The 23122-nt window shown below is 33.8% G+C and overlaps 4 protein-coding genes across 4 annotated transcripts; 2 read left to right on the top strand and 2 right to left on the bottom strand.

Moving 5' to 3' along the window:
- The first annotated feature begins 738 nt into the window (after positions 1-738).
- Positions 739-7462, top strand: LOC125069405 (vacuolar protein sorting-associated protein 8 homolog). The gene is made up of 9 exons (XM_047678895.1): positions 739-984; positions 1087-1269; positions 2314-3123; positions 3427-3758; positions 4078-4201; positions 4343-4496; positions 4816-5027; positions 5115-5279; positions 5701-7462. The coding sequence occupies exons 1-9, from the start codon at positions 895-897 to the stop codon at positions 7024-7026; spliced, it is 3396 nt and encodes a 1131-aa protein (XP_047534851.1). The 5' UTR covers positions 739-894; the 3' UTR covers positions 7027-7462.
- Positions 7463-9275: 1813 nt separating this feature from the next.
- Positions 9276-16364, bottom strand: LOC125069432 (chromobox protein homolog 1-like). Its single transcript, XM_047678927.1, has 6 exons — positions 15950-16364; positions 15617-15760; positions 15019-15150; positions 11674-11820; positions 11313-11437; positions 9276-11155 (listed from the first exon to the last, which is right to left on the bottom strand). The coding sequence occupies exons 1-6, from the start codon at positions 16214-16216 to the stop codon at positions 11131-11133; spliced, it is 840 nt and encodes a 279-aa protein (XP_047534883.1). The 5' UTR covers positions 16217-16364; the 3' UTR covers positions 9276-11130.
- A 1206-nt stretch (positions 16365-17570) lies between these two features.
- Positions 17571-19089, top strand: LOC125069216 (acyl-coenzyme A diphosphatase FITM2). Its single transcript, XM_047678623.1, has one exon. It carries the CDS (start codon positions 17671-17673, stop codon positions 18754-18756), a length of 1086 nt encoding a protein of 361 aa, XP_047534579.1. The 5' UTR covers positions 17571-17670; the 3' UTR covers positions 18757-19089.
- Positions 19090-20885: 1796 nt separating this feature from the next.
- On the bottom strand, positions 20886-23040 carry LOC125069244 (ganglioside-induced differentiation-associated protein 1). The gene is made up of 5 exons (XM_047678668.1): positions 22748-23040; positions 22450-22642; positions 22195-22374; positions 21910-22110; positions 20886-21739 (listed from the first exon to the last, which is right to left on the bottom strand). Exons 1-5 carry the CDS (start codon positions 22871-22873, stop codon positions 21438-21440), a joined length of 1002 nt encoding a protein of 333 aa, XP_047534624.1. The 5' UTR covers positions 22874-23040; the 3' UTR covers positions 20886-21437.
- Between the last annotated feature and the right edge of the window lie 82 nt (positions 23041-23122).

The following is a 23122-nucleotide window of genomic DNA, read 5'->3' on the forward strand; positions in this document are numbered from 1 at the left end:
TTTGAATTTATGAATTAATGTAGCTTAATATTTTTCGTTCAGAATATATTTGGCACAAAATATAACATAACAGGCAGGTGGATCATGCGAAACATTACAGTAAAGCAACTAAAATGAATGCAAAGTCAAAAGTCTACACAAATACTTGGTAGTGACAAATTTTCTGAATGAAACGGGAAATAGAAATGAACTTCGTTCCCATTTCCCGTTTAGTTTATACATCAAAAGTACTGTTGCTGCTCTTATTTCAATAATTTCATTCAAATATTAATCATTAACGTATTAACAAAAAGATGCGTTGTTGCGCGCTATCGAGAATTTGTATTTGCTTTTATTGCTACACTATAACGTTGCGCGCGCTTCATCTGCTTTTTATTTTATATTCTGAACTTTTCTATTTCTCTTGAGGAATCTCAAAAAAGTAAGCTCTTCTTTCTTTGTCCTCACTTTTGTTGCAAATTCGATCAAAAAAACAAAAAATCATTTATTTATTGTAACTTATATCGATTTCTAATCCGTTCTCATTTAAGCTACATTAATAGAATTATTGCTACCTGTGAGCGAATATAATGAATAACATTGAAATAAATAAATTATCAATTTCTACGCTAGTAAGGCTTCAATATTTCTATATTTTAAGAGTAAATTAAAATTATTTTCGACCTCATAAATGAAAATTTCAGAAATATGACACATGACATAAGTCAAAGTTATAAACATTAAACATTCGATGAAATCTGAAAACGAAAAGTCATATTCAGTCGTACAGTATTTTTTCAGACGTTATTCACTTACCGCTACTTAAATTTAATATATATCTAGTGACACCTTGTTAATTATGATTATTTAAGTTTTTGTTTTATTTATTATGTCTTCAAAAGTATATAACAAAAGATGGATTTATTAAAGACACCTTCAACCCAATCTTTACTAGATTCTGATTTAGAGTCGGTTGAAAGTCTTCAATATGTGGATTTTGAAGAGGTAGGCAATAGTAAAGTGCCAAAAGTTTATTTATTTTAAGTATTTTTTAAATGTATATATCATTAGTACTATAAATTTGAACAAAAATATGTATTATTTTAGCTTGATGAAATCGAATATGCCTTACCTGCTAGTGAAGCTCCAACTTTGGCAGAAGTTTTGTCATCAGATGTATTAGAAAATGAAAACAAATTACCATTTAAGAATCTTGAGGAATCTACTACATGTTCTGCCTTGCAAGTTGATTTCTTACAGGCTATTTCTCAGCAATTGACACAAGCTCAAGTAAGTTATTAAAGTTAAATATGTAGGGACCATCATAAATAGATATTCACACAGAGTTAGTATCAGTTCCATAGAAATTTATTGCCCTACCTACCATAAGAAGTAGTTGCAAAAACTTAGATATAATATATATTCTGTTATTATGTGTGAATTGAACCTATAAATCTTTCATAGGATGTATCACATTATCTACTACACTTTAACCATCAAGTAAAAGTAAATATCAAGAAATTCTTTACTCATACATTCCATCCTTAGAAACACATTTTGACACTTTTGGTTCAAAAGGAAGTATTTAACATATTACTTTTTCATATTTTGCCTATTTTTATATTATTTTTAATAGTATATATAATAAATCTATCAAATAAATTAGCACTTTTAGGAATTTAAGTCAAAACTTAAATTGTCAACTGCAAAAAAATTATGTTATGATGTGCTGGTGTAATTTTTATCTTAAATGCCTATACAAAACTATTGATAATAAAATAATGTAGCTCAATCATAATAAAATTCTACTAATTATTTAATTCCTTTATTTTGAAAAATCATGAATTGTATATAATGTTAATATTATAATGTTAATGTAATAATGTCATGTTTGATGCTACTCATCAAATTCACTGTTTTATAATTAGTAACTTTCTTGGTGTATCTATGCTCTTCCACAAAGTTATTATTCATATAACGTTGAATATAATATTGTATTAATTGATCTAATTACAATGGTTATCTATAAACATCAATACTTTTTAACAATATTTATTTGGAATAGTTTTACTCAAAATATTCACTCACACTCGAAAAATCAAGGTGACATACTTGTTGAAATAAAAAACAAAAGATAAAATGTATTTATTATAGTGAACTATTTACTTTTTTAAATTAGTGTTACATTGTATGATAACAGACAACAGTTATCATATAGTTATCACACAAACAGGCAACATGCTTAAAACTTTAAATCATTTAAGCTTATGAAATACTATTCTTTATTGTTTTTTTGTTGTTTGGATTTATTTATATTTTATTAATGTTTTTAAGGAACGATCATCAGCTGGTGCCGCAACAACATTAAGTATAGGATCTAATGGGAGACTGAGTGTAGGGACAGCCCACGGACATATCCTATCATTTCATGATCAAACTTTACGATGGGTTTGTGATGCAAATGGCGATAATGGGGCTGTAACATGTTTATCATATAATCACGATAGCACTCGCCTTTTGGCTGGATTTGCACGTGGTTTAGTATACCAGTACGAGAGTATACGCGGTATAATCCTTCGACGTGTCGTGCTTGGTGGAGAAATATGGGGAACATTAAGAGTCACCTGGGCTGGAACATCGGGTCTAGCATTAGACACAGGAGGATCTGTATGGCTTATAAAGTTTTCAAGGCCTTTAGGTGTACGTTCTGCTAGAGTTTCCTGTTTATTTTCGGGAGCCCGTGGTGAAGTTGTGGCTATGAGCGCTCGTGATGCTCGTATTCTGGCCCTAGCAACTCTATCAAGAGTGATAATTGTGGCAGGGGGTCGTGCTGCCGGAGTACGATTGGATGGCCCTCCGGACATACTACCTGTCCTGGAGTGGTGCGAATTAGATGTTAGAATGCTAGTATGTGCACGTGCAAACATTATGCAATGGCTTGCAGTATCATTAAGTGGATCATCAATTAACCTGCGACCTGTTCAACGCGTGGAATTGAAATCCTCGCCGATATGGCTCGGTTGGCTTGGTGGTGGTCTGGCTATTTTTGATTCTGATGAAAACCTTCGACTATGGGGCGATGATTACGACAAACCGTTAGATTTATCTCAAATAGAACCCGTATATTCATCTGCTTTCTTTAAGGTGAGTTTAGCAAATAACAATAATTTTATAATGGAAAATGTGTTACACAATTTTAATTCAACTGATGTTTTTACTGACTACGTCGAACCAAATAATTACTTGTTAAATTCATTGTGTACTAAAATATTTTACTGTAGGAAGCAATTTAGTTTATACCTCGTGACTGTGTTTGCATTGTTTGAAATATTTTAACAATTATTATTAAATAGAGAATGTAACAACGAATCAAATGCGAGCAAAATTTTTCAATAAGAGTTTTAAATATTTTGTCGGTTTAATAATGCATCATTTATATATTTAAAGGGCCACTGGACAGACGGTCGCGTATCTCGGGCTATGTGCAAGGCGGGTGAGAGTGCTTTAGGAGGTGCTTGTATATCGGAAGGGACATTAGCTCTATTAGGACGTCGAGGTGTCGTTCGTGTAAAACCTCGTGATCTTCTAGCCAGAGCACAAGCTTTTATAACATCTGGACGTTATACGCAAGCTCTCAGATTGCTCTGCTCATCCCAGGGCCCTGAAACGAAAAAACTAGCTATCGAATTCATTGGAAATTTAGCAGATAGGCCCCATATATTAAGCAATAAAAATATTGCTGTCCAAGTTGTCAAGCTGTGTCTCAAATATGATATGAGGTGAGCTATATAGATGTTTGATGATGTGATGTGTTTTATAGATGTATTCACTCACGCAGTGCTCCTCTCCACGTTAAATTGTTATCTGTGTGCATTAGTAAGAGTAACGACGGGAAAAATACAAATTATAATTACTATTAATTTTTAAGTTTATTTTAATGCACGCCGATAATTGAAGGAGCAGGAGCCTTCGTGAGCGAATCGATCTTTACTAAATTATTTTTAAGCATTCAAATAAAATTTCAATAAAAAGCGACGAGAATGACAACGTTACATACAAAATAAATACATCTGATGTTTATCATGTTATTGATTTCAGTGATGAATTGTGGAATTGTCTTTGGGAGAATTGTTCAGGCGAACAAGCTTTCGTTGAAGCGTTAGGAGATGCCGCGGTACGGGGCGAGTTTTCTAACTCACCACCCTCGCCAGATTTTACGCAGGTAATCGAGTAAAAGAGTTAACTATGTTACGTAATTCAAATAAGAATAATTGATTTTTTAACTCTTTTAATAATTGTGCATGTGCGTGCATTATCACGATACAGTGTATTTTAACGTTTGTATTCGTTTATGTGGCCCCAGGATCTCATCGAAAAATTAGCTGAATTCGAGCCGGAGTTGGTGGAGCGAGTGGTGGCGTCGTTGCCGCTGACGTCGCTGGACCCGCACCGCGCCAGCGTGTTCACGCGCCAGCGCGGCCTGTGGCGCGGCGTGGGGGCCATCGCCGCCGCTCTTGGTGCGCCAAACGAAACACGCTTACTCTTACCTAAATCCCCAAGGGTCATACGACAGTCCCCAAGATAACGCTCTATGTGCTATATTTCAGATAAAAACTCGATAAATTATTAATACATATAGTAAGTTGGACATTGAAAAAAAAAAACATATCGTGTTCGATACATCGCTTCAGTGTAACTTGTCAGCGATACGAATTCAAACATATTCATTTCAGTCGCCGTCGAAAATTAAATTTTTTCGGAAACGGACTTTCCATAATTTCAAACGAATACTCTATAGACCGAATGATCTATAAACTGCTCCTCTCGACTTGTCAGACGGATGCAGCGGCGCAATGCGCGAGCTAGTGGCGCACGTGCAGCCAACGTGTGGCGGCGGAGGCTCGGCTCCCTGCGGCTGTGCGGGGGCCGCACTGCTGCTGGCGGCGGCGGACGCCCTGGGAGGCCGCGGCGCGGGAGGGAGGGCGCTCCCCGCACACGCGCGCCCCTCCGCCCGCCATGACGCACTGCACGCGCTTCTCGCCGAGGAGGTGAGTTACATACAAATTTAGTAAAGCATTCGTATAAAAACGCAGCATCGGTTACACCGACTAGGAGCTATAACTGTGTGCCCGCAGAGCGGCGGCAGCTCGCCGCTGCGCGTGCTGGTGCGGCACGACACGTCGGCGGCCGTGCGCCTGCTGGAGCAGTGCGCGCGCGAGCCGCCCTTCGCGGGCCCGCTCGGCAAGCAGAACCGCCTGCGCGTGGCGCGCGCGCTGCTCGCCTGCACCGCCGACCTGCAGGTACGGGATACTTGTTTTGAAGCGGCTCGCCTGTGGTATTGTACCTGATGTACCGTGTATGTACCATTGGAGTTATTAGCGGTGCCGATGTAAAACGACTTTGGATCCATTCACTCGCGAAGGGCTCTTCCCTGTTAACTTATTATCGCCATGTATTTGTATGAGTAAGTGACGCTCGTGCTTACGAGATATAATTTTCTCAACACTTTCTAGCTTGTCATCAATAGGACATGAAAATTTAAACCGCATCCAAGAAATAGTTAAACTATTGTCTCTCTCATTTCTTGTTGTTCCTTTAAGGATTATTTGTATCGCTATATTTAAAAATAATTATAATATTAAAAAAATTAAAACTTATTTCGCAAAAAATATAAAAAACGAGGAGTATACATATGTGATTTGACACATTGTGATTTTTCAGGAGTCCGAAAGACGAGTAGAAATTATAGAATTTATCGCTGGACAGCTACAAGCGGGCGCATTGCCGCTCGACCAGGAAGTGATAAAAAATATGCAACAGCTAGTAGACAATACTGACTGCGAGCGAGCCGATCGGGCGTGGCTGGCGATACTCACGCGAATACGAACTCAACGAGACCAAATGCTCATGCAGTACAGAGACGCAATTCTGCGGCCGCGCGTTCTCTGGCGAATAGACTCCATGCTAGATAAACACGACGAAGCTCTAAAACAATTTCTTAACATTCAAAATCCCTCCGATCAAGATATAGACGAATTTTTTGAGTACCTCAGGACAAGAGTTGAGGCCGATGCTGATACAAGACTTCGTATCCAGCCGTATTTTTCAGCACTCGTCGAACTAAGACCACGACTCGCAGCCGCTCTGTTGGATGAAAATTGTAATGAGTCACTCGGCACGATTCTAGACAGTCTAAGCTCTAAATGTAAAATTGAATTTGGACAATGTTTAATAGAAATGGGGCGTCTCCGCGGCGATGCTGCTGCGATTTACTTGAGAAATCTGGGTATTTTGCATCCTAGTGACGTCAAAGATTTTCTAATAAAGAACCCAGGTATCATAAGGCCGGAGGACGCCCTGAGTATCGTAAAAGATCTAAGGCTTCGCGAAGCGGAACCGGTCTGCCTAGAAGCCACCGGCGACTATGCGGGCGCTCTCGAAGCTCTTCTTGCCCTAATATCGACAAACGAAGACGAAAATACTAAAGCCAACCTGATAAGCGAGGCCAGCGGTCTGTGCCTGAGAGTCGCGCCGACCGTCCCTCCGCAGGCGGCCGCGGACATGTGGACGCGACTGCTACGCAGCGTCGGCTCCGTGCCGCCGACTCTGCTATTCGAAGCTATCGCCTTTCTCCCTATCGAGGAGCTAGTGGTGGAGACCTGCGACTCCTCACGAGTGGCCCTCACCATTCTAGCGGGCGGCGCCGGCAGGCGGGAAGTGTGGGAGTGCGTGACGCGCGTGCTGCGGAGGGAGTCGCACGAGGCGCTAGCGCGCGCGCTGTCGGCGGCGCGGCGCGGGCTGGCCGTGCGCGGGCGCTGCCGGCGCTGCGAGCGCCCGCTGGGCTCGCGGGCCGGCGTGCGCACGGCGCACTGCGCGCGCGCCTTCCACGCCGACTGCGAGGCGGAGGCGAGCTGCGCGTGCGGGCGGCGCGCGCCCAGCGAGTCGCTGTCGCTGGCGCCGTTGCCGCGCCGACGCGTTGCCGCGCCGCAGGACTACAACCTGCAGCTGGTCGCCCCGCCTCGACCCGACCTAGACGGAGTCGTGTGACCGGTGCTTTTTTTTTAAATACTTGAGTCCGTATTTATTACTTAGTATAATATAATATATTATGTGTATTCCAGTTTTATTGTCTTGAAACATCCTCGCGTCAAACTATAAAACAAAGAATAGTATGAAGCTAATATATGGATTTCGCAACTCAGTATGATGGCAGTACATTTTAAAGAGATTCGACATACATAGATTATACTTTTTATCCCCGTTAGTTCCAAAATAATTCGCCGATGAAAAATATGTATTTTTTACATCTCGCCCTGAAACAAGATTGACCGAGTATAATTTAGACTCGCAGACTAATGTAATGTGTACGTGTTATAATATTAACCACGGCGACTGTTTCCAGTGAATATGTATATAATATATAAAATGTGATATTGAGCGACGTATGGCCTTAAGAATCGTGAGATTAAATGTTACCTAAGAAGAAAAGACTTTAATTTGTAAAACTATGAGTAAAATTTGTATTTCATATATATCTAAAGGGGGTAATTGATTATGTTACATACCAAAATATATATTTTATCAACAATACGATTACAGTCTACGTCTTCGAAGGGCATAGTGTAGGTGTACGTAGATATCGAGCAAAATGAGACAACTTTTTAAAATAATTACTGTCAATTCAATCAATTACGAACCGCAATAAGTCGCTAAACGAGTAGTTAGTTACTAAACGTTAAGTGAGCAGTTACTAGGCATATAGTGTCGCTGCCAACGTTCAGTATGCGACTGTAGTGATATACCGATCAGTCGCGACCCAGAACTGCACCGCACCACTCGGAGGTACTTGTTTCGATCGGGGTCATAAAGAGGCCGCCTCACAATGTCCGTATTAATATAGGATAAAATACTCAAATAATCTGTTTCTTGGATAAATATTTTATCTAGCTATGTGAATTTAAATAAGACATTTCCTATACCTAAATATCTAATTTGTTTTATATATATACGTGATATCCGGTTACAAAAGTTAGATAACAGCCATTTGTATTGTTTATATTTTTCTTAGTATCGTGGCTTATTGTTGTTATTAACTTGAGGGTGCAGACAAATAATGTTTTGGATCTTAAGAATAGGGATAAGTTAGCAGCACAATATATTTACATTATCCTGTACATTAGAAATTCTACTGCTAAATAGCAACATTTAGTGTTGTTGTGTTCCGGTGTAAAGGACGAGTGAAAATGGACAAAGGGCATCCAAGGTTAGTGGCGCATTGACGATGTAAGGTAAAGTTAATATAGCACCAATGTCTATGGGTAGTGGTGATCACTGACTCTCGGTTGGTAAATTTGCTTGAAAAAAAAAAAAAAAAAAAATACGCGTGCGTCTGGGGCCGCCCGATTGAAGTGATAACTTTAACTAATTGAAGTTGAACTATTTAATAGTAGTAAGTCATTTTATAGGTTATTTATTAATAAAATCTTTTTTTGATTATAAAATGCCCTAACAATGTGGTATGTAATTTTTTCAAGAATTGCAAATAATAATGCATTAGAGAAAGGGAATTGCGCCAGACAGACTGGCGCCGTAACGCGTTACGTAACGAAGCGGTTTACCCTCCCATGAGATGTTATCACTTCAAAAACTTTGTGCAGGTATCAATTAGTGACAAGGCTTTTTGCAAAACTGTCTTGGTACAAGTGATAAACATTCGTCACTTGTTCAACTGCCAAACATTAATATTTAGAATTGTTATGTTCCGGTTTGAAAGATGAGTGTGCCAGTGCAACAACAGGCACGAGGACAGAGCATCGTAGTTCCCAGGGTCGGGGATGACGATGATTGATGATGTAACACGATAACCTATTTGCCGCTCCGCTGATTTATATTAATGTATCTGAGACAATATGTATCATAATAAAAACTAATATTTTCAACTTCTGTTGCTTCACGACCAATTATTATTGTTAGTTTAGCGAGATATTTGGGCAATTATTTGATTAGAACAGTAAAACTCTTACGTGCATTGACTATTTATTTTTACTGCAAAGTTACAATAAACGCTACAATAGTAAAGTATATGATTTACAATAATTTGTAAATAACTATTAAAATGTGTTTTAATTAATATTTTAAGATATGCGACTGTGTATTTTAAGACAACTACCATAAATTTAAATGAAACAAATTCTACACGAATTTACGGCAATAGGAGATATATTTAGCCTAACTATAATTAATTTACTTCACACGTTCTACAGATTAACAAATGTACTTCAAAATCAAAAAACACCTCCAGAGATGTAAGACTTTTATTAAATCTAATACCTAAAATAGTTTCGTTTTAGACTATTAAAATATATTATAACACAATTTTAAAAAGAAATAGCAATCTTATGAATATAATTTTTATATCGTTGGCAATTGTTGAATTGCTAACTATTTTATAAGAATATTTGCCATTTAACTATCATCGAAAATATAACAATACTTTTTTACCATTAAATGGCTACTGACGTGACAATATGTGGTGCAGTGTTAATCGTTAAGAAAACCAACAATTATTTTACACAAGGCTTGTTTATACTAAATTGTATAAACAAAATCACGCACTTTAAATACAGAGCGTGCTTGCAAGTAGTTACGAGCGTGTACTAGTACGCATTTCATATTAGTTTAAAATCAACCGTCAACTGAACTGCGTACAGAATACGATCATGATACATGAATACTTAAATATATTATACGCCTGTAGTCATCTCTAAACATACATTTATATAATAAGACAATATTTTTGAAAACTATAATATATAACATTTATGTTTACACAGAGCGAAATTAGTCTCGCGTAATATTACATATATCAGACTAAGGTTACAAATACATACTTAGTTTTGAAGAACACATGCACGCAATATAATGTTTTATCATGTTAACATACCCCACGCATATAAAATGCAATATGAAATAGACAAGTCTGCCTGTTATTACTTTATTGCACATTTTTTAAAAGTATATACATTGATGCAGTATTAACGAAATAAAACTTCTCATCTCCATTTTTAAATATATTACTTAAATGCAAATATTTCAATAATTCTTATGGTATATATATAACGAAATTTCAATAATATTTTCTAATATGTATTTTGCAGAATAAACAAAAAATGGAGTAACGAAGTTTTCTGATACTATCTTGGTGATATTCATAAGCAGCTATCCTACGATTTTTAATATATATATAAAACTTTAAACTGTTTTAAAATAAAAATAAAACAGTCTAAAGTTAGTTAAAAGTTATAAATATCCATTTTTAATACTTGCAACACAATTTGTCAACTAGACTTTTAGTGATTTTTTAAGAAAAAAACATTTACTTTTAAATTAGATTAAAACAATTACAAAACATTCATAAAACATTTTAAGACTAATTTGTTTATCAATTTGCTTCCAACTAATATGCCAGTAATTACTAATTTACCAAAAATAAGATAATGCTAAAAAAAACGTAGGATACTATTTATTTACGTCACCGTACGGGCCAACCCTTTTTAACATTATTAGATCTTTGTTTTCCAACGATTTTTTTATTTAAAGGCATTTTGAGATCATAAATTGAACTGAGAAATTTCAAGGCATCACTTTTTGTTTGTTTTTATTTAATTAAATCATTGCGTGGCATTTCTTGACGAACTGTAAATTGACAACAACTAAATAGTTTTAAGCATTCGTTATCTAACGCTTAAAACTATCTGCAGCAATGCCTTAATGAAAACATAAATATTGCTTTTTTGTGAATATATATACCATTTTTATTTAAAAACTTATAGTACAAATATTTCGTACATCCTTTGTGGTTGGATTCCCGTAAATGCTTTCATATTCCGTTCATACGACACAACCATAAACCAAAAGTATATTTCTTATTAACTCAATTAAATAATGCTTTATATATTATTTAAAATAAAATTTAAATAAATTTTAAAGTTGTTTTTAAATGGTCCTTTTGAAGAATATGTTTCATGTAAGTCATCACTATACGCTAACACTGCGCTCATGAAGACTAATGATTTCATACATAAAATAATAACGCACAAAATTTGTACTGTGCACCATAAGCTTAAATAGAAAAAATCCTTTTTACAAACTTTACTCTGCATTATCATATCGCACACTGAAACAAAAAAGGGTAGTAAATAATTTCAAAATGTTGTTCATTATGATTTAATACCTCCATCTTTTCGTAATTAACATTTGACAAAATAAAAATTGGTTGAACTAAAAAACTTAAGTGGTAATTTAATATGTTTTTGATATAAATGGAAAGTTACCGTTGTCGTTGCCCTCTACGTTTGCTGAGTCGACGGCCTGACGATGGATCTTGCAATGTAAAACGATGTGTCGTTTCCGGTGCCACCCTGAGATTTCTAGACTCCGACGAGCGAGCGACATCCACCTGTTAAATTGAAAAATTTTTGACTAACGCATAGATTTTGAAAAAAAAAAGAACATTATTCCTTATGTTAAAATGCTTATACTTAAAGAGCGTTTTTTCCTTTTAAATTTTTTGTACAGTATTTTTTGTTTGAGTAACTGATAAATATTTGACTCACAATCCCTTTAAAAAGTCTCGTGAAAAGGGCTACTCCGGAATAAGCGCTCTTAATAATAAGATTCGGTCGTTTATATTACCTTATCCATGAATTTCTTTATCAATTCAGGGCAATTTAAATTGCTTTCAGGTTCCCAGGAGTCAAACTGGCTAGCCCACCCCTTCCAATGAATAAGAAATTCTCGAGCTCCATTCTTTTTATGATGTACTTCAAGAATACGTTCCACCTGTTAAAGATTTAAGACGAATTAATTACATCATGTTAAATATTAAACCGTAGCAGTGCGTTCATACATGCGCCACGCAACGGGCCAAAAAAATTGTTCGCACGCATCGCGACACGCTAGGCAATGCAAGTATGTCGGATACCGCGGACGTCAATCTTGTTAGGAAATATAATGAGATTATAAATACAATTTGGTCGCTAACATAAAATATAAGGCTGTATGTATATATATGTAGGACATTTATACATTTATTAATGCAGGCCTAAATCTCATATTGTATAGGTTTGGAGCAAATTCCATAATTGTGAATTGAACAGGCACACGGAGCGCAAGCATTCTTAGAACTGTTGTTTGAACCGTTCAGTGGCGAATTGCGAACAATTATGTATGTATAGTGTTTTCACTAATCAATTTATTCATTTGCATATTATCTTTAAAAAATTAGAAATCGGACAAACCTGTATCTGTCTTTTTAGTTTTACTCTTTCACGACTAAACCACTGTACCGAATTTGATGAAATTTTTAAACCTAAAGCCATGAGCCACCCTAACAGGCGGGCGAAAACTAGTTAAAAATAAGACCACTACACTAAACTAGTTAGAATTGGAGTTTGTCGATAACAATTTATTTTAATTTGTTAACGTTTTTCATTTTTTTATACAGCTGTAGAACCGGTCTCTAACCGGCCAGTAACTTTATTTCGCTCTCTAAAATCATTTTTTCTCTATTATTTTTAATAATTTAGTAAATTGCAATCAATAATTCTCTTTATTTTTTTGCACATCTACGGCTGGAGCTCTTCAAAATAAGACCATTATCGATTTTTATGTGCAGTTATCGTCACATAATCACTGGGACAAAAATCGACTTACGCTATTAATATAAAAGATATAACGTAGGGGCTCACCAAGTAAATACGTAGATACGTAAGAAACTTCAAAAAAATGTTTGAATCAAGAATTAATCATTATTAAACAGGGGCTATAATACTTATTAATTATTAGACACTTTACATTTTCTCTATTCTTCGTAACAACAATATAAATACAACGCCTACGGAGTGAATCATAGATATCTTATAGATGCCATATACGAGTCCATGTGTCGCCGCACTTTTCCCGCCTAAATACTACATAGACAAACGTATAAGAACAACACATATTACAAAAAAAATAACGCATGTGCAGAATTGGCGAGATTAGTGCGAGTTTCTTCAGGAATGTGCGTTCTGGTCTCTCGCTAAGGCTGTGTCTTGGGTAATTTCGGTCAGCCTTCTTTTCCATCTCTGGAAAGGGCCGGTGAGTCATTGGCCTATACGGCAGAAGGAAAACTATCTAGGCTATATTGTCTTCGCGTCCAACTCGACTCTTGATGACCAAGGAAAGTCGCTACCAATAATCCCGCGGTTTGTTGATGCCGGATTTTAAACTCCGGCAAAATGCAGTTCGTAATAAACTTCTATCCTTGGATATTCATAAGTAATCACTCATTCAGTCGCAGACAATTGGAACGTAAATTTGGCATCTGAAAAGATCAGCGTACGTGGCGCGAAGGTACTTCACGTCGACCCTTTGCCTAAAACTATATACGACGAAAATTCGGCCGCACATGAATAACTGCTTTCACCTCTGGGTAGGAGTTCTTTAGAACCAGCTTATTCCGACCTGCTGGATCCTTTGGATATGCGTAGAGATTTTGGATCACTCTGCATTTTTAGATTAATCCCGACCGCCAAATTTCACTTTTGGACATCGTGTCAGAATTCCAAATTTCATTCGCATGTACGAATATCCACAACAACGCGACTTTTAAGGCATTTTCTGCCTCGCACAACCACTTTATGGTGCCAGCCTTTGCCGGCGGTTTTGCCAAATCGATACGGCAATACAGGAATCTTCAAGAAAAGAGCCTACGCATTCCCTAAATGTCGCCAACGTAGTTGCAGGCGTCCAGTGTTTCAAGCACACGGTGTTTCAAATTTTATCGATATATAAATATTTATTGTTGTGGTTAATAAACTAAAATTCTGCATTTAACAAAAATAACACATTTTTTATTACATTAGCAGCCCGTAAATGTCCCACTGCTGGGATAAAGGCCTCCTCTCCCTTTGAGGAGAAGGTTTGGAGCATATTCCACCACGCTGCTCCAATGCGGGTTGGCGGAATACACATGTGGCAGAATTTCGTTGAAATTAGACACATGCAGGTTTCCTCGCGATGTTTTCCTTCACCGCCGAGCACGAGATGAATTATAAACACAAATTAAGCACATGAAATTTCAGTGGTGCCTGCCTGGGTTTGAACCCGAAATCATCGGTTAAGATGCACGCGTTCTAGCCACTGGGCCATCTCGGCTCGAGATAATAAATAACACATAATAAAAATTAAAAAAAACGACATTAAATAATCATTAAGTGAAACATAATATAATAGCTATAAAATAGTTTTTGATTTTTTTTTTAAATATAATAGTATTTCAATTGATTATTAATATTTTATATTATATTAGTAAATTAAAATAGAAAACATTTCGCAGCTTAATACAAACAAAAGCAACCAAACAAAACAACTACCGGACAGTGCAAAATTAAAATGAAAATTGTAAAATCTCCCTAGTACCTGTTTGTATGTATATTTCATTCCAACCATCAGAGGAGTAAAGCCAAATAAACAACATTTGATAGCAAATTGACGCGACATATTTGGTTGAGAGCTTGATTAATCTATGATATTCACTATGGATTTGTAAAGTAATGGCATTTTGAACATTGATAAAACTTAACAAAATTTTGGAAGTGACATTGAAGTGGATATAAGTAGTTAAGTGTAATAGTGTTGTATTATAAATAAAGATATATTAATCATAAACTCTTAGTAGTGCACAATATAGCTGTGTTATTAGCAAATCGCATGAAACACAAATTATTACTACTTACATTGGAATTAATATAATTGTACAACCATAAATCAAAAATAACACATTTTTATTTATAAATCCTATGCAAATATCCATGCTAACAAACAAGTGACAACAACTCGCAAGTCAGCAGACATGAGTTTACTAATAATAATGGACAGACTATTTCAGTTCCAAAAGGTCGGATCACATTTTGATTGCATAGAAACTAAACTATAAAGTATTCAGAATTATTTTTTGAAACAAAATAAATTGCACAATAATGTTCAAACACTTACCTCATATTCAGCATTGGCATCTGCATTTTTTCCATCCCATTCCGTTTTAGTCTTTTTGGGTGGTGATTTGCTCTCTTTCTTTACACCTTTTCTCTTTTTATTACTCTTGGGTGTATTTTTGGAATTTTCCTTCTAGTTTTAAAAAATATAATGTTTTTGAGTTTTCACAATATAAAAATTGATGCTATAATTCGGTACAATATAAAATAATGTAATTAAATGATAAAGAAACAAAATACCATACTGAATTTTAGGAAACCTTAATCTATTCCTGGAGGAGAAAAGACAGATAAGCAACTTTTGTGTTGGATTGAACTGAAACAATTTATCAAGATCTTGAATGTTCTATGCATAGTTGTTAACAGAACATTGGAAGTAAAACATATTAATCAAAAACAGTTTACCATGCATATAATATCAGAGCCAATCAGACTAATATGTATGTTTAAGTTTTGTTTATCTCTACTCTGTCATTTGAATGAGCTATATTTATCATTATTGTTATTGATCTAATCACAATTTTTAAATATATTTGCAAAGATAATTGAACAGTTTAATATTGTTCTCAGAGTATATAAAGAAAACATAGTCAACTAACTTCTTCATTGAATTTGTTGATCAAGTCCGGGCATGATAGTGTATGAGCAGGCTCCCAAGTATCACTATCAACAGAATATCCCTTCCAACGAATTAAATAATGCAATTTGCCCTTGATTCTCTTAGAATCTACAATTTTCTCCACCTGTAAAATGTAATAAAACATTGAGGCAATTTCTCACAATAAAATAAATGCAAGACTTTCGTCAAAAGCGTATTCAATATTAAATTAATAACAAACTTACAAAAATATATAAGTTAAAAATAAACACATTTTTACAAGTCAAATAAATATCAACTTCATGATACAAAATATTTAACAAATAATAGAAACCTCAAATTCTTCTTCCGCGTCTTTTTTGTTGTTACTTTTATCAGATTTTTTTTTCTTTGATTTACTTTTAGCTTTACTTTTCTTAGTTGATTCTTTGGGTTTCTCAGATTCACTTTCAAAATCACTGCCGTCTAATTTATCATTAGACTCTTTTTCGTCATGAACTGATTGCCCCGCTTCCTGATGCTCTTCATTGCTTAAAGATCCAGATCCATTTGTGGATGAAACCATATCATCGTCCGTACGACTCTTCGATACTTTCCGCATCCTGAACTTTGGAAAGTAAACAATAATGGAAGAGTTGATAGACGTTATATCAATTATTATTCTTTTAAATTTCCACGCAAATTATAATACAATGGAGGGAAAATATAATTTATTATAGAACCGAGAACGCTACATAACCATAGACACAATGACATGAAAGCAAATGGCACAGATGGATTATAATAAAATTGATTGTTGAATTATATTGACAGTGACAAAATAAACATCTATGGTAAATTCTTCTCAGATATTTACATTGGCGTTATTGCGGCTTTAAATCAACCATCTGTAAATTTGTGTGTTAATAAATGTTTAATTGTTTATAATTTAATCTCAACCGCGGCTTCGATGAAAATCTTCACTTCACCTGCATGTGTTGAATGAAAATTGTTCACTGTTGTCCATTAGCTTACATTGGAATAGAGCGGGGGAAATAACTCTGAAAGTTAATTTAAGGAGTAGGTACTCCTTACGGTGCTTAATGACGGAGGAGGCAGACTAGCTGAGTTGAGTAGAGGCAGGCTAGCTCTTTCAAGACCGCAGTCGTGCCTGCCTTGAGCAAGTCTATTATTTTTTTATTTTGTTTAATCAGGTTTAAGACTCTTTTAAGCAATTTTTCTTGTAATTTCAGCTAGATATATGTATGTACTAGTATATTGCTTTGATATCAATACAGAGAAAAGTATCTTTTACCCGTTTAATTTTCGTTCAATTAATTCGGTTCTGCACACCTTGAAGCAATTACCGTAGAAATCGCATGATATTATAATCAAATTTGTTGTAGTCGTTAAATTTTACAAACCCTCTTTGACGTATAATTTAAGAAGAAATTATGGTATTCGATTATCTGGTCAAATGTTATATATTGTCACTTTACTATTTAATTAAAGCCAAGTTCTCTTATGGTTTTGTCATTCATGTACCACTGCATGTTGGATATAAAATCTTTATAGTTGTCCTTCGAATCGTAAATAAGTAATAGGCTCTAGTTGCAGCATTAGTAAGCATTATAATATAATAAAGCACATAGTGCTGTACGTAGTTTCCATCGCCCATCCGGACAAACCGATCTCCCGATCTCCCGATCAATATAATTAATTTCTATAGCTTTACAGATGGTGAAATGACCATGACCACTTTTTTACGCTTTTTACATGAATATCTAAAGAACATACCGTCAGGCGTTCCTCGAATTATTAAGCTAACAATTTAAAAAAAAAGGTGTAGTATCGTATGATCAGTATTTATAATATCGATTATGAATATCCATTACTATATATAATATTATGATATCGAGTAAAGAATGTAACATCGATATTGTCTTACATTTATGTCAGTAATCAGAATACACATGTCACATAAAAGTGAATCTGTCATTCTGTCAGATTTGTCGAAACGAAAAGTAGAACTCGCTTAACGATTAGTGAAATAGTTATGAAAGTTTTTCTAAAACCATGACAAGCAGAGCCAGTTTTAAAAGTACTCGAATGAATTTTAAAGTTCATAATGAATCACCAGATTCAAAAGGTACCAAGCCCATCCGAGAAGCCTCGTCTGTATTAGAAATTCTAATACTTATGATTGTGCACATTTGTAAGAAAGTGTTATTTTTTGACACAAGTTTAAAAATAGCTATTTATTTAGGAGCTCTCTTTTTATTATCTCTTATAGCTGATGTCCTGACTTTTCCAAAGTCATATTTCTCGAGAAGCGATAACATATTTAACCAATATTTTGTAAAACTTGGATGGTTCTGGACATTATTTCTGACTGTACCATATGTATTTTTGACCTCTTACACTACATGTTGCGGCAAAAGAAAGATTATCTTTACAGGCCATTTATTAAGGCTATTAATTGCTACTGTATTTTGGTATACATGGACAACAATATTTAACATAATAGAAACAAAATATGGCCGCTGCAATTCAAAACAATTTGACGATAAAGTTACTTGTTTAAAAAACGGGCATTTTTGGAATGGATTTGATATATCAGGTCACTGTTTTATTTTAATTTATTCAAGTTTAATTTTAATAGAAGAAGCAAGAGCTATTAATGGTTGGGAAAGAATAAAGGATTATATCCGTGACGAAATATATTACAGAAGCGTTAATGACAAGTCACCTAGTGTTAATCCACTAAGAAATATCAAAACTGATGAATTAAATATTCTGAAAACTTCATATGAAAAGTTTACTCCCTATGTAAGAGCATTTTTAATAGTTATTGCTCTTTTTCAACTATTATGGGATGTAATGTTGGTATCAACAATATTGTATTACCACATTATGGTGGAGAAATTTATAAGTGGAATTATAGCAATACTTACATGGTTTGTAACATACAGAGTGTGGTACACAATACCTAACATACTTCCAAACTTACCAGGTCAGGGAGTTTTTAAATATAATTCAGACAAAACAGCTACTGCAAATATACCTCAAAGGAGAAGATCAATTATTAGTAATGGCAAACACTTCATGGGAATGCCGATAAACAAAAGCCAAGAACCTGTAGAATCTAATGACACAAAATAGGGCTATTTAAATATAAATGTTTTTGTTTTTATATTTCTCTTAATTGTAATTTTAATATTTATGGTAATGAATAATTTAATAAATTGGGTCTTTTTAACCTTAAGCTTTAAAATAAAAATGGTGTGATAACATATACAATTATACATGTTTGTTTTGGTGGCTGTAAAAATATTGCCTATATGGAAGAATTGTTTAAACTTCCTCAATTTTTAAGGCATTAACATTTTTTTTTGTTTGTTAATAAAATTTACCTGGTACTTATGTAATATTGTATTTTTTTAAGAAGTTTAAATTTGAATCATGGTCTATAATAAATCTTTATGGAATCCTCATTTTAGACTTTTGTGTGCATTTAACTTTAGCAAATTACTAACCTTTTTAAGTTAAACTATTAAGGATTTTATTTAATTAAAGGATTTTATAACTAAATTAAATTAAATATCATGAGGCATTTTGTAAAAAAAATTAACCACCTAAATAAAATTATAATAAACAATCAGTCACTTTGTAGTTAGTACCTACACATTTCTAAAAATAAATTTACTGACATAATATACCTACTTCATAATATTTGTTATTCTTTGTTTGCAATATATATTTAACCTATTAATTGTTTTTTTGTTATTTAAAACAAATTCTAGCAGTCTCTGTTATCACAAGTGCATAATTTAATAAGCCTAAAAATAATATTTTATATTTACCTACTGATAACTGAGCTAATGCTGAGTTATATAGATTACTATCCGAAAACATAAATCGAGAAATCAAAAATTAAATTTGAAGGAACTAGTTTTCGCCCGCATGTTTTCCGTAGGTTTGAAGCTTGCTTCTTACCAAATTTCATCAACTTGAGTTCAGCGGTTTAGCCGTTAAAGCGTGACAGACAGACGGACAAAAGTTACTATTACATAATATTAGTATAGATTTATTTATTCTTATACATACGATATTTTTTTTACAAAGGCAGATTATAGGGCTCCATCTATCTTTTATAACCGTCACTGTAAATAATTTGATATGAAAACGTACTACACAGAGGCAAGTCCATAATTACAGTGTGTCCTTCTTAAAAGAAAATACCTACGATACCTAAAAAATAATCGTATGTCAAAGATATTTGTTTTGGGGTACGTACGTAATTAATTAAATCAGATCAAAGTAAATAAATTATAAATATAAGATGCCGACAAGAAAATTACACCATCACCTTAAACCTTATTGATTGGACTACAAGGTCATATTAAGGACACATTGTTAGGTACGTCACACATAATAGGTCGTCGTGACGGAAACTTTAAATTTTTATATGTCTACACCATATTTTGTGTAACTAATATTTTTTAAATGTTTACATTATACCAACCTAGGTAGACCTTTGAAATGTTCATCATCATTACGTAGTAAAATAAAGTCGCTTACCGAAGTATGTCCCTATGTATGGTTAGAGTTTTTAAAATTACACAAGGGATTTTGATGCGGTTTTTTTTAATATATAGATTAATTCAAGAGGAAGGTTTACATGTATAATAAATGCACATATATAGTAGAGGAATACTGATAATTTTCGAGGTTTCTGAAGTGATGTCCTAAATAAACATATTTTTTGCGCTTACATTGCAAACGCTGGCTGAACCCTACGAGATAGATTAAAATAATGTATTACAGTATTGTACACCTCAAAAAGGTCTTCAAAAAAGTCCGCGATGGTATATGTCTTCCTCTTAGGGATAGCCCACAACTATTTTTTATGCTTTACTTTTTACGAGAAATAATGGCTTATTTTCGAAGCGATTTTAAGCAATACAACATTAATCTTTACCCAATTAAGTACCTTTAATACATTGTGCATTTAATATAGATCAATATGGCCCTTTACATCATGTTATTTAAATGAATATTTTACAGATTTAAAACTCAGGAGCTTAGTAGTTTGTATAGTCTAACGACTGAAAAACTGAACGTTGTAAGACAATCTGTAGTATATTTAGTATCAGCATTGCACCCGTGCGAAGCCGGGGCGGGTTGCTCGCTTACATATATTACATATTCTAAAAGTCCCATTTTATGAAATTTATTATACATATACACAAGGAATATTAAGGGAAATAAATATATCATGCACATTTATGATTCAGGGTTATAATAATTTATTTCACTAAGAAAATTGTTTTTGTTTTTTATTTCAATAATCTTTCTATGTTTCGTAATTAATATCAGAACAAAGAATAAAGCATGAATATTTTACATAATGCAAACTTACATAACTAACAATAAGTGATGTAATTTTTTTAGACAAATCAGGATAATGTTTGAGATAAGATTAACTAATGCTGTATTCTCTGCTGAGATCTTATATAATACTATATAGTCTTATGTAAATAAATAATATGGTCTTATATAAATCATAATATACTTCTATACAATGGCAACATCTAATTTACATGCCAAATGCTTTTAAATACAATCATTTTAATTCATACATATGATCATCTTCACATTTGCTTTTTCCTGTATTCATAATACAGTCATAAAAAATACTATATTACTATATACATGAAAAAGTTTAAAAGAAAGTGAAATATGTTTATGTCTATGTTAATTGGATCCTATAAGTAATTCAAAAAATTTTTAATAGATATAGATACTGTTGGTTTGTTTTAGCCATGAATGAAATAACATTGTTAACGGATAAGTTTTTTGACAACATATGCCAAAGCAAACACAAGTCCAATAGATACTGCACCAGCAGCTCCAACATAAATAGGAGGTTGTGATGTTAAAATCATCTTTAAATGAACAGGTAAGTTAGGTATGGTCTTTTTAAAGGACTCACGTAATTTAACCCGGGCAAAATAATTCTCTATGTTGGGCCGTTTACCATTTATCCAAAATCTCTCTTCTAAGCCTAGTTCCCAAAGTCGTTGAAGAAGAACAGTCAAATTTATATCTGCTATACTAAATTTTTCACAACAAAGCCAACCATCTGAAAAACATAAATATATAGCATTTGATAAAATAAGTTTAAAATTTATCTTTAGATCGCAACATTTACTCAAATAAATTTATTACAATATAAATATGCTGTTGTATTAAAATTTATAATATTGATCTTTTTACCATAGAGAATATTTATAAAATATATAGATAAATTACCTTCACTTTGTGTTTTAAGTTGTATTTCAACTTGGGCTAGAACATCATCTACTATATTTAATACTTTAATATATTCTTCTTCGTTAGCAATTATTTCGTGCTTTCTGTCTTGTATTTCTGCTTTATACAATAAAACTCCTTTAGCTGAAGGATTTTCCTCTGCTAGCTTTCTAAGATTTTTTGAACTACTCAAATCTCCACCTGTAAATAATTTATTGCAAAGATGTAAGTTTTTAATTATTAACAATTCTTTGATGGTCATAAAATTAATGTGTGATACATTACTTTTAAGCACTTCTCTAACTGGTAGAATAAAAGGTAGTTTAGGGCTGCCACAAAGATGAGGGTGAAAAAATGATCCCACTGTAATCAAACCAGCTGGTAGAGCCTCAATAAGTTCTCTAAACTTAGTAATGGTTGCTAAAGTTTTGCTATCATGAGATACCTCAATCAGTGGTGGCATATCTAAAACATAAATAATTAGTCATATATTTGTTTTTAACTTAAAATATATTTCATTAATTAAAATAATATAAACACCATGGTCTAAGTAGAGTTCTAGGTAATCTAGAATTCGGGTAGAATCTGGTATAATAGAATTATTGACTTTGAGAACTGGGATTTCGCCACGGGGATTTATTTCAAGAAACCACGGCGAGTACTGTTCCCCTTTAGTAATGTCTACTACTAAAGGTTCAAAATCAATATTTTTTTCATAGAGGGCCATTAAAACCTGCAAATACATACAACACCTATTAAAAGAAAATCGCTGTACAAAATACTTTCTATGTAGGTACACTTAACTATAAAAAACTTTAACATCATAACAAAAACTTACCTTTTGAGAATAAAAGCTATAATAATTGCAATATAGGAAGATATTTGTTTTATATCCATTACTTATTGGTTTATTATTTGTCTTAGGGATTTGCAGTTTATCCAAATATTTTTGTATATAATGCATTATTGCAAGTTAGTTTTATACGGGATACAATTATTTATTAGATTGTTTCACTTTGTTTGATCAAATTAATAATAATGCAATAATAACATACGTAAATCTAAAAAGTAGATTTTACGAAGTTTTAATTTTCGCTAACTTCTGCAAATTCAAAACACAAGCTGCCAACATTAAGAAAATAAAATCAGGTGATAAGTGTAATAAAAAAAGTTTTAATATGTACTGCCCTATGTTATATACATTTTTATCATT

The sequence above is a fragment of the Vanessa atalanta genome, chromosome 15 (assembly GCF_905147765.1).
Source record: "Vanessa atalanta chromosome 15, ilVanAtal1.2, whole genome shotgun sequence".
NCBI classification, from domain to species: Eukaryota; Metazoa; Arthropoda; class Insecta; order Lepidoptera; family Nymphalidae; genus Vanessa; species Vanessa atalanta.

Bases quoted from the DNA above. Each gene is read 5' to 3' on its own strand.
- LOC125069216 (XM_047678623.1), top strand. From the start codon at position 17,671: ATGACAAGCAGAGCCAGTTTTAAAAGTACTCGAATGAATTTTAAAGTT.
- LOC125069405 (XM_047678895.1), top strand. From the start codon at position 895: ATGGATTTATTAAAGACACCTTCAACCCAATCTTTACTAGATTCTGAT. The intron at 1,270-2,313 runs GTAAGTTATTAA...AATGTTTTTAAG, and splicing joins AGCAATTGACACAAGCTCAA to GAACGATCATCAGCTGGTGC. The intron at 5,028-5,114 runs GTGAGTTACATA...GTGTGCCCGCAG, and splicing joins ACGCGCTTCTCGCCGAGGAG to AGCGGCGGCAGCTCGCCGCT.
- LOC125069244 (XM_047678668.1), bottom strand. From the start codon at position 22,873: ATGCATTATATACAAAAATATTTGGATAAACTGCAAATCCCTAAGACA. The intron at 22,643-22,747 runs GTAAGTTTTTGT...ATGTATTTGCAG, and splicing joins ATAGCTTTTATTCTCAAAAG to GTTTTAATGGCCCTCTATGA. The intron at 22,111-22,194 runs GTAATGTATCAC...AATTATTTACAG, and splicing joins AGTTAGAGAAGTGCTTAAAA to GTGGAGATTTGAGTAGTTCA.
- LOC125069432 (XM_047678927.1), bottom strand. From the start codon at position 16,216: ATGCGGAAAGTATCGAAGAGTCGTACGGACGATGATATGGTTTCATCC. The intron at 15,761-15,949 runs GTTTCTATTATT...TACATTTTACAG, and splicing joins ACGCGGAAGAAGAATTTGAG to GTGGAGAAAATTGTAGATTC. The intron at 11,156-11,312 runs GTAACTTTCCAT...TTTTTGTTTCAG, and splicing joins CGTAGAGGGCAACGACAACG to TGTGCGATATGATAATGCAG.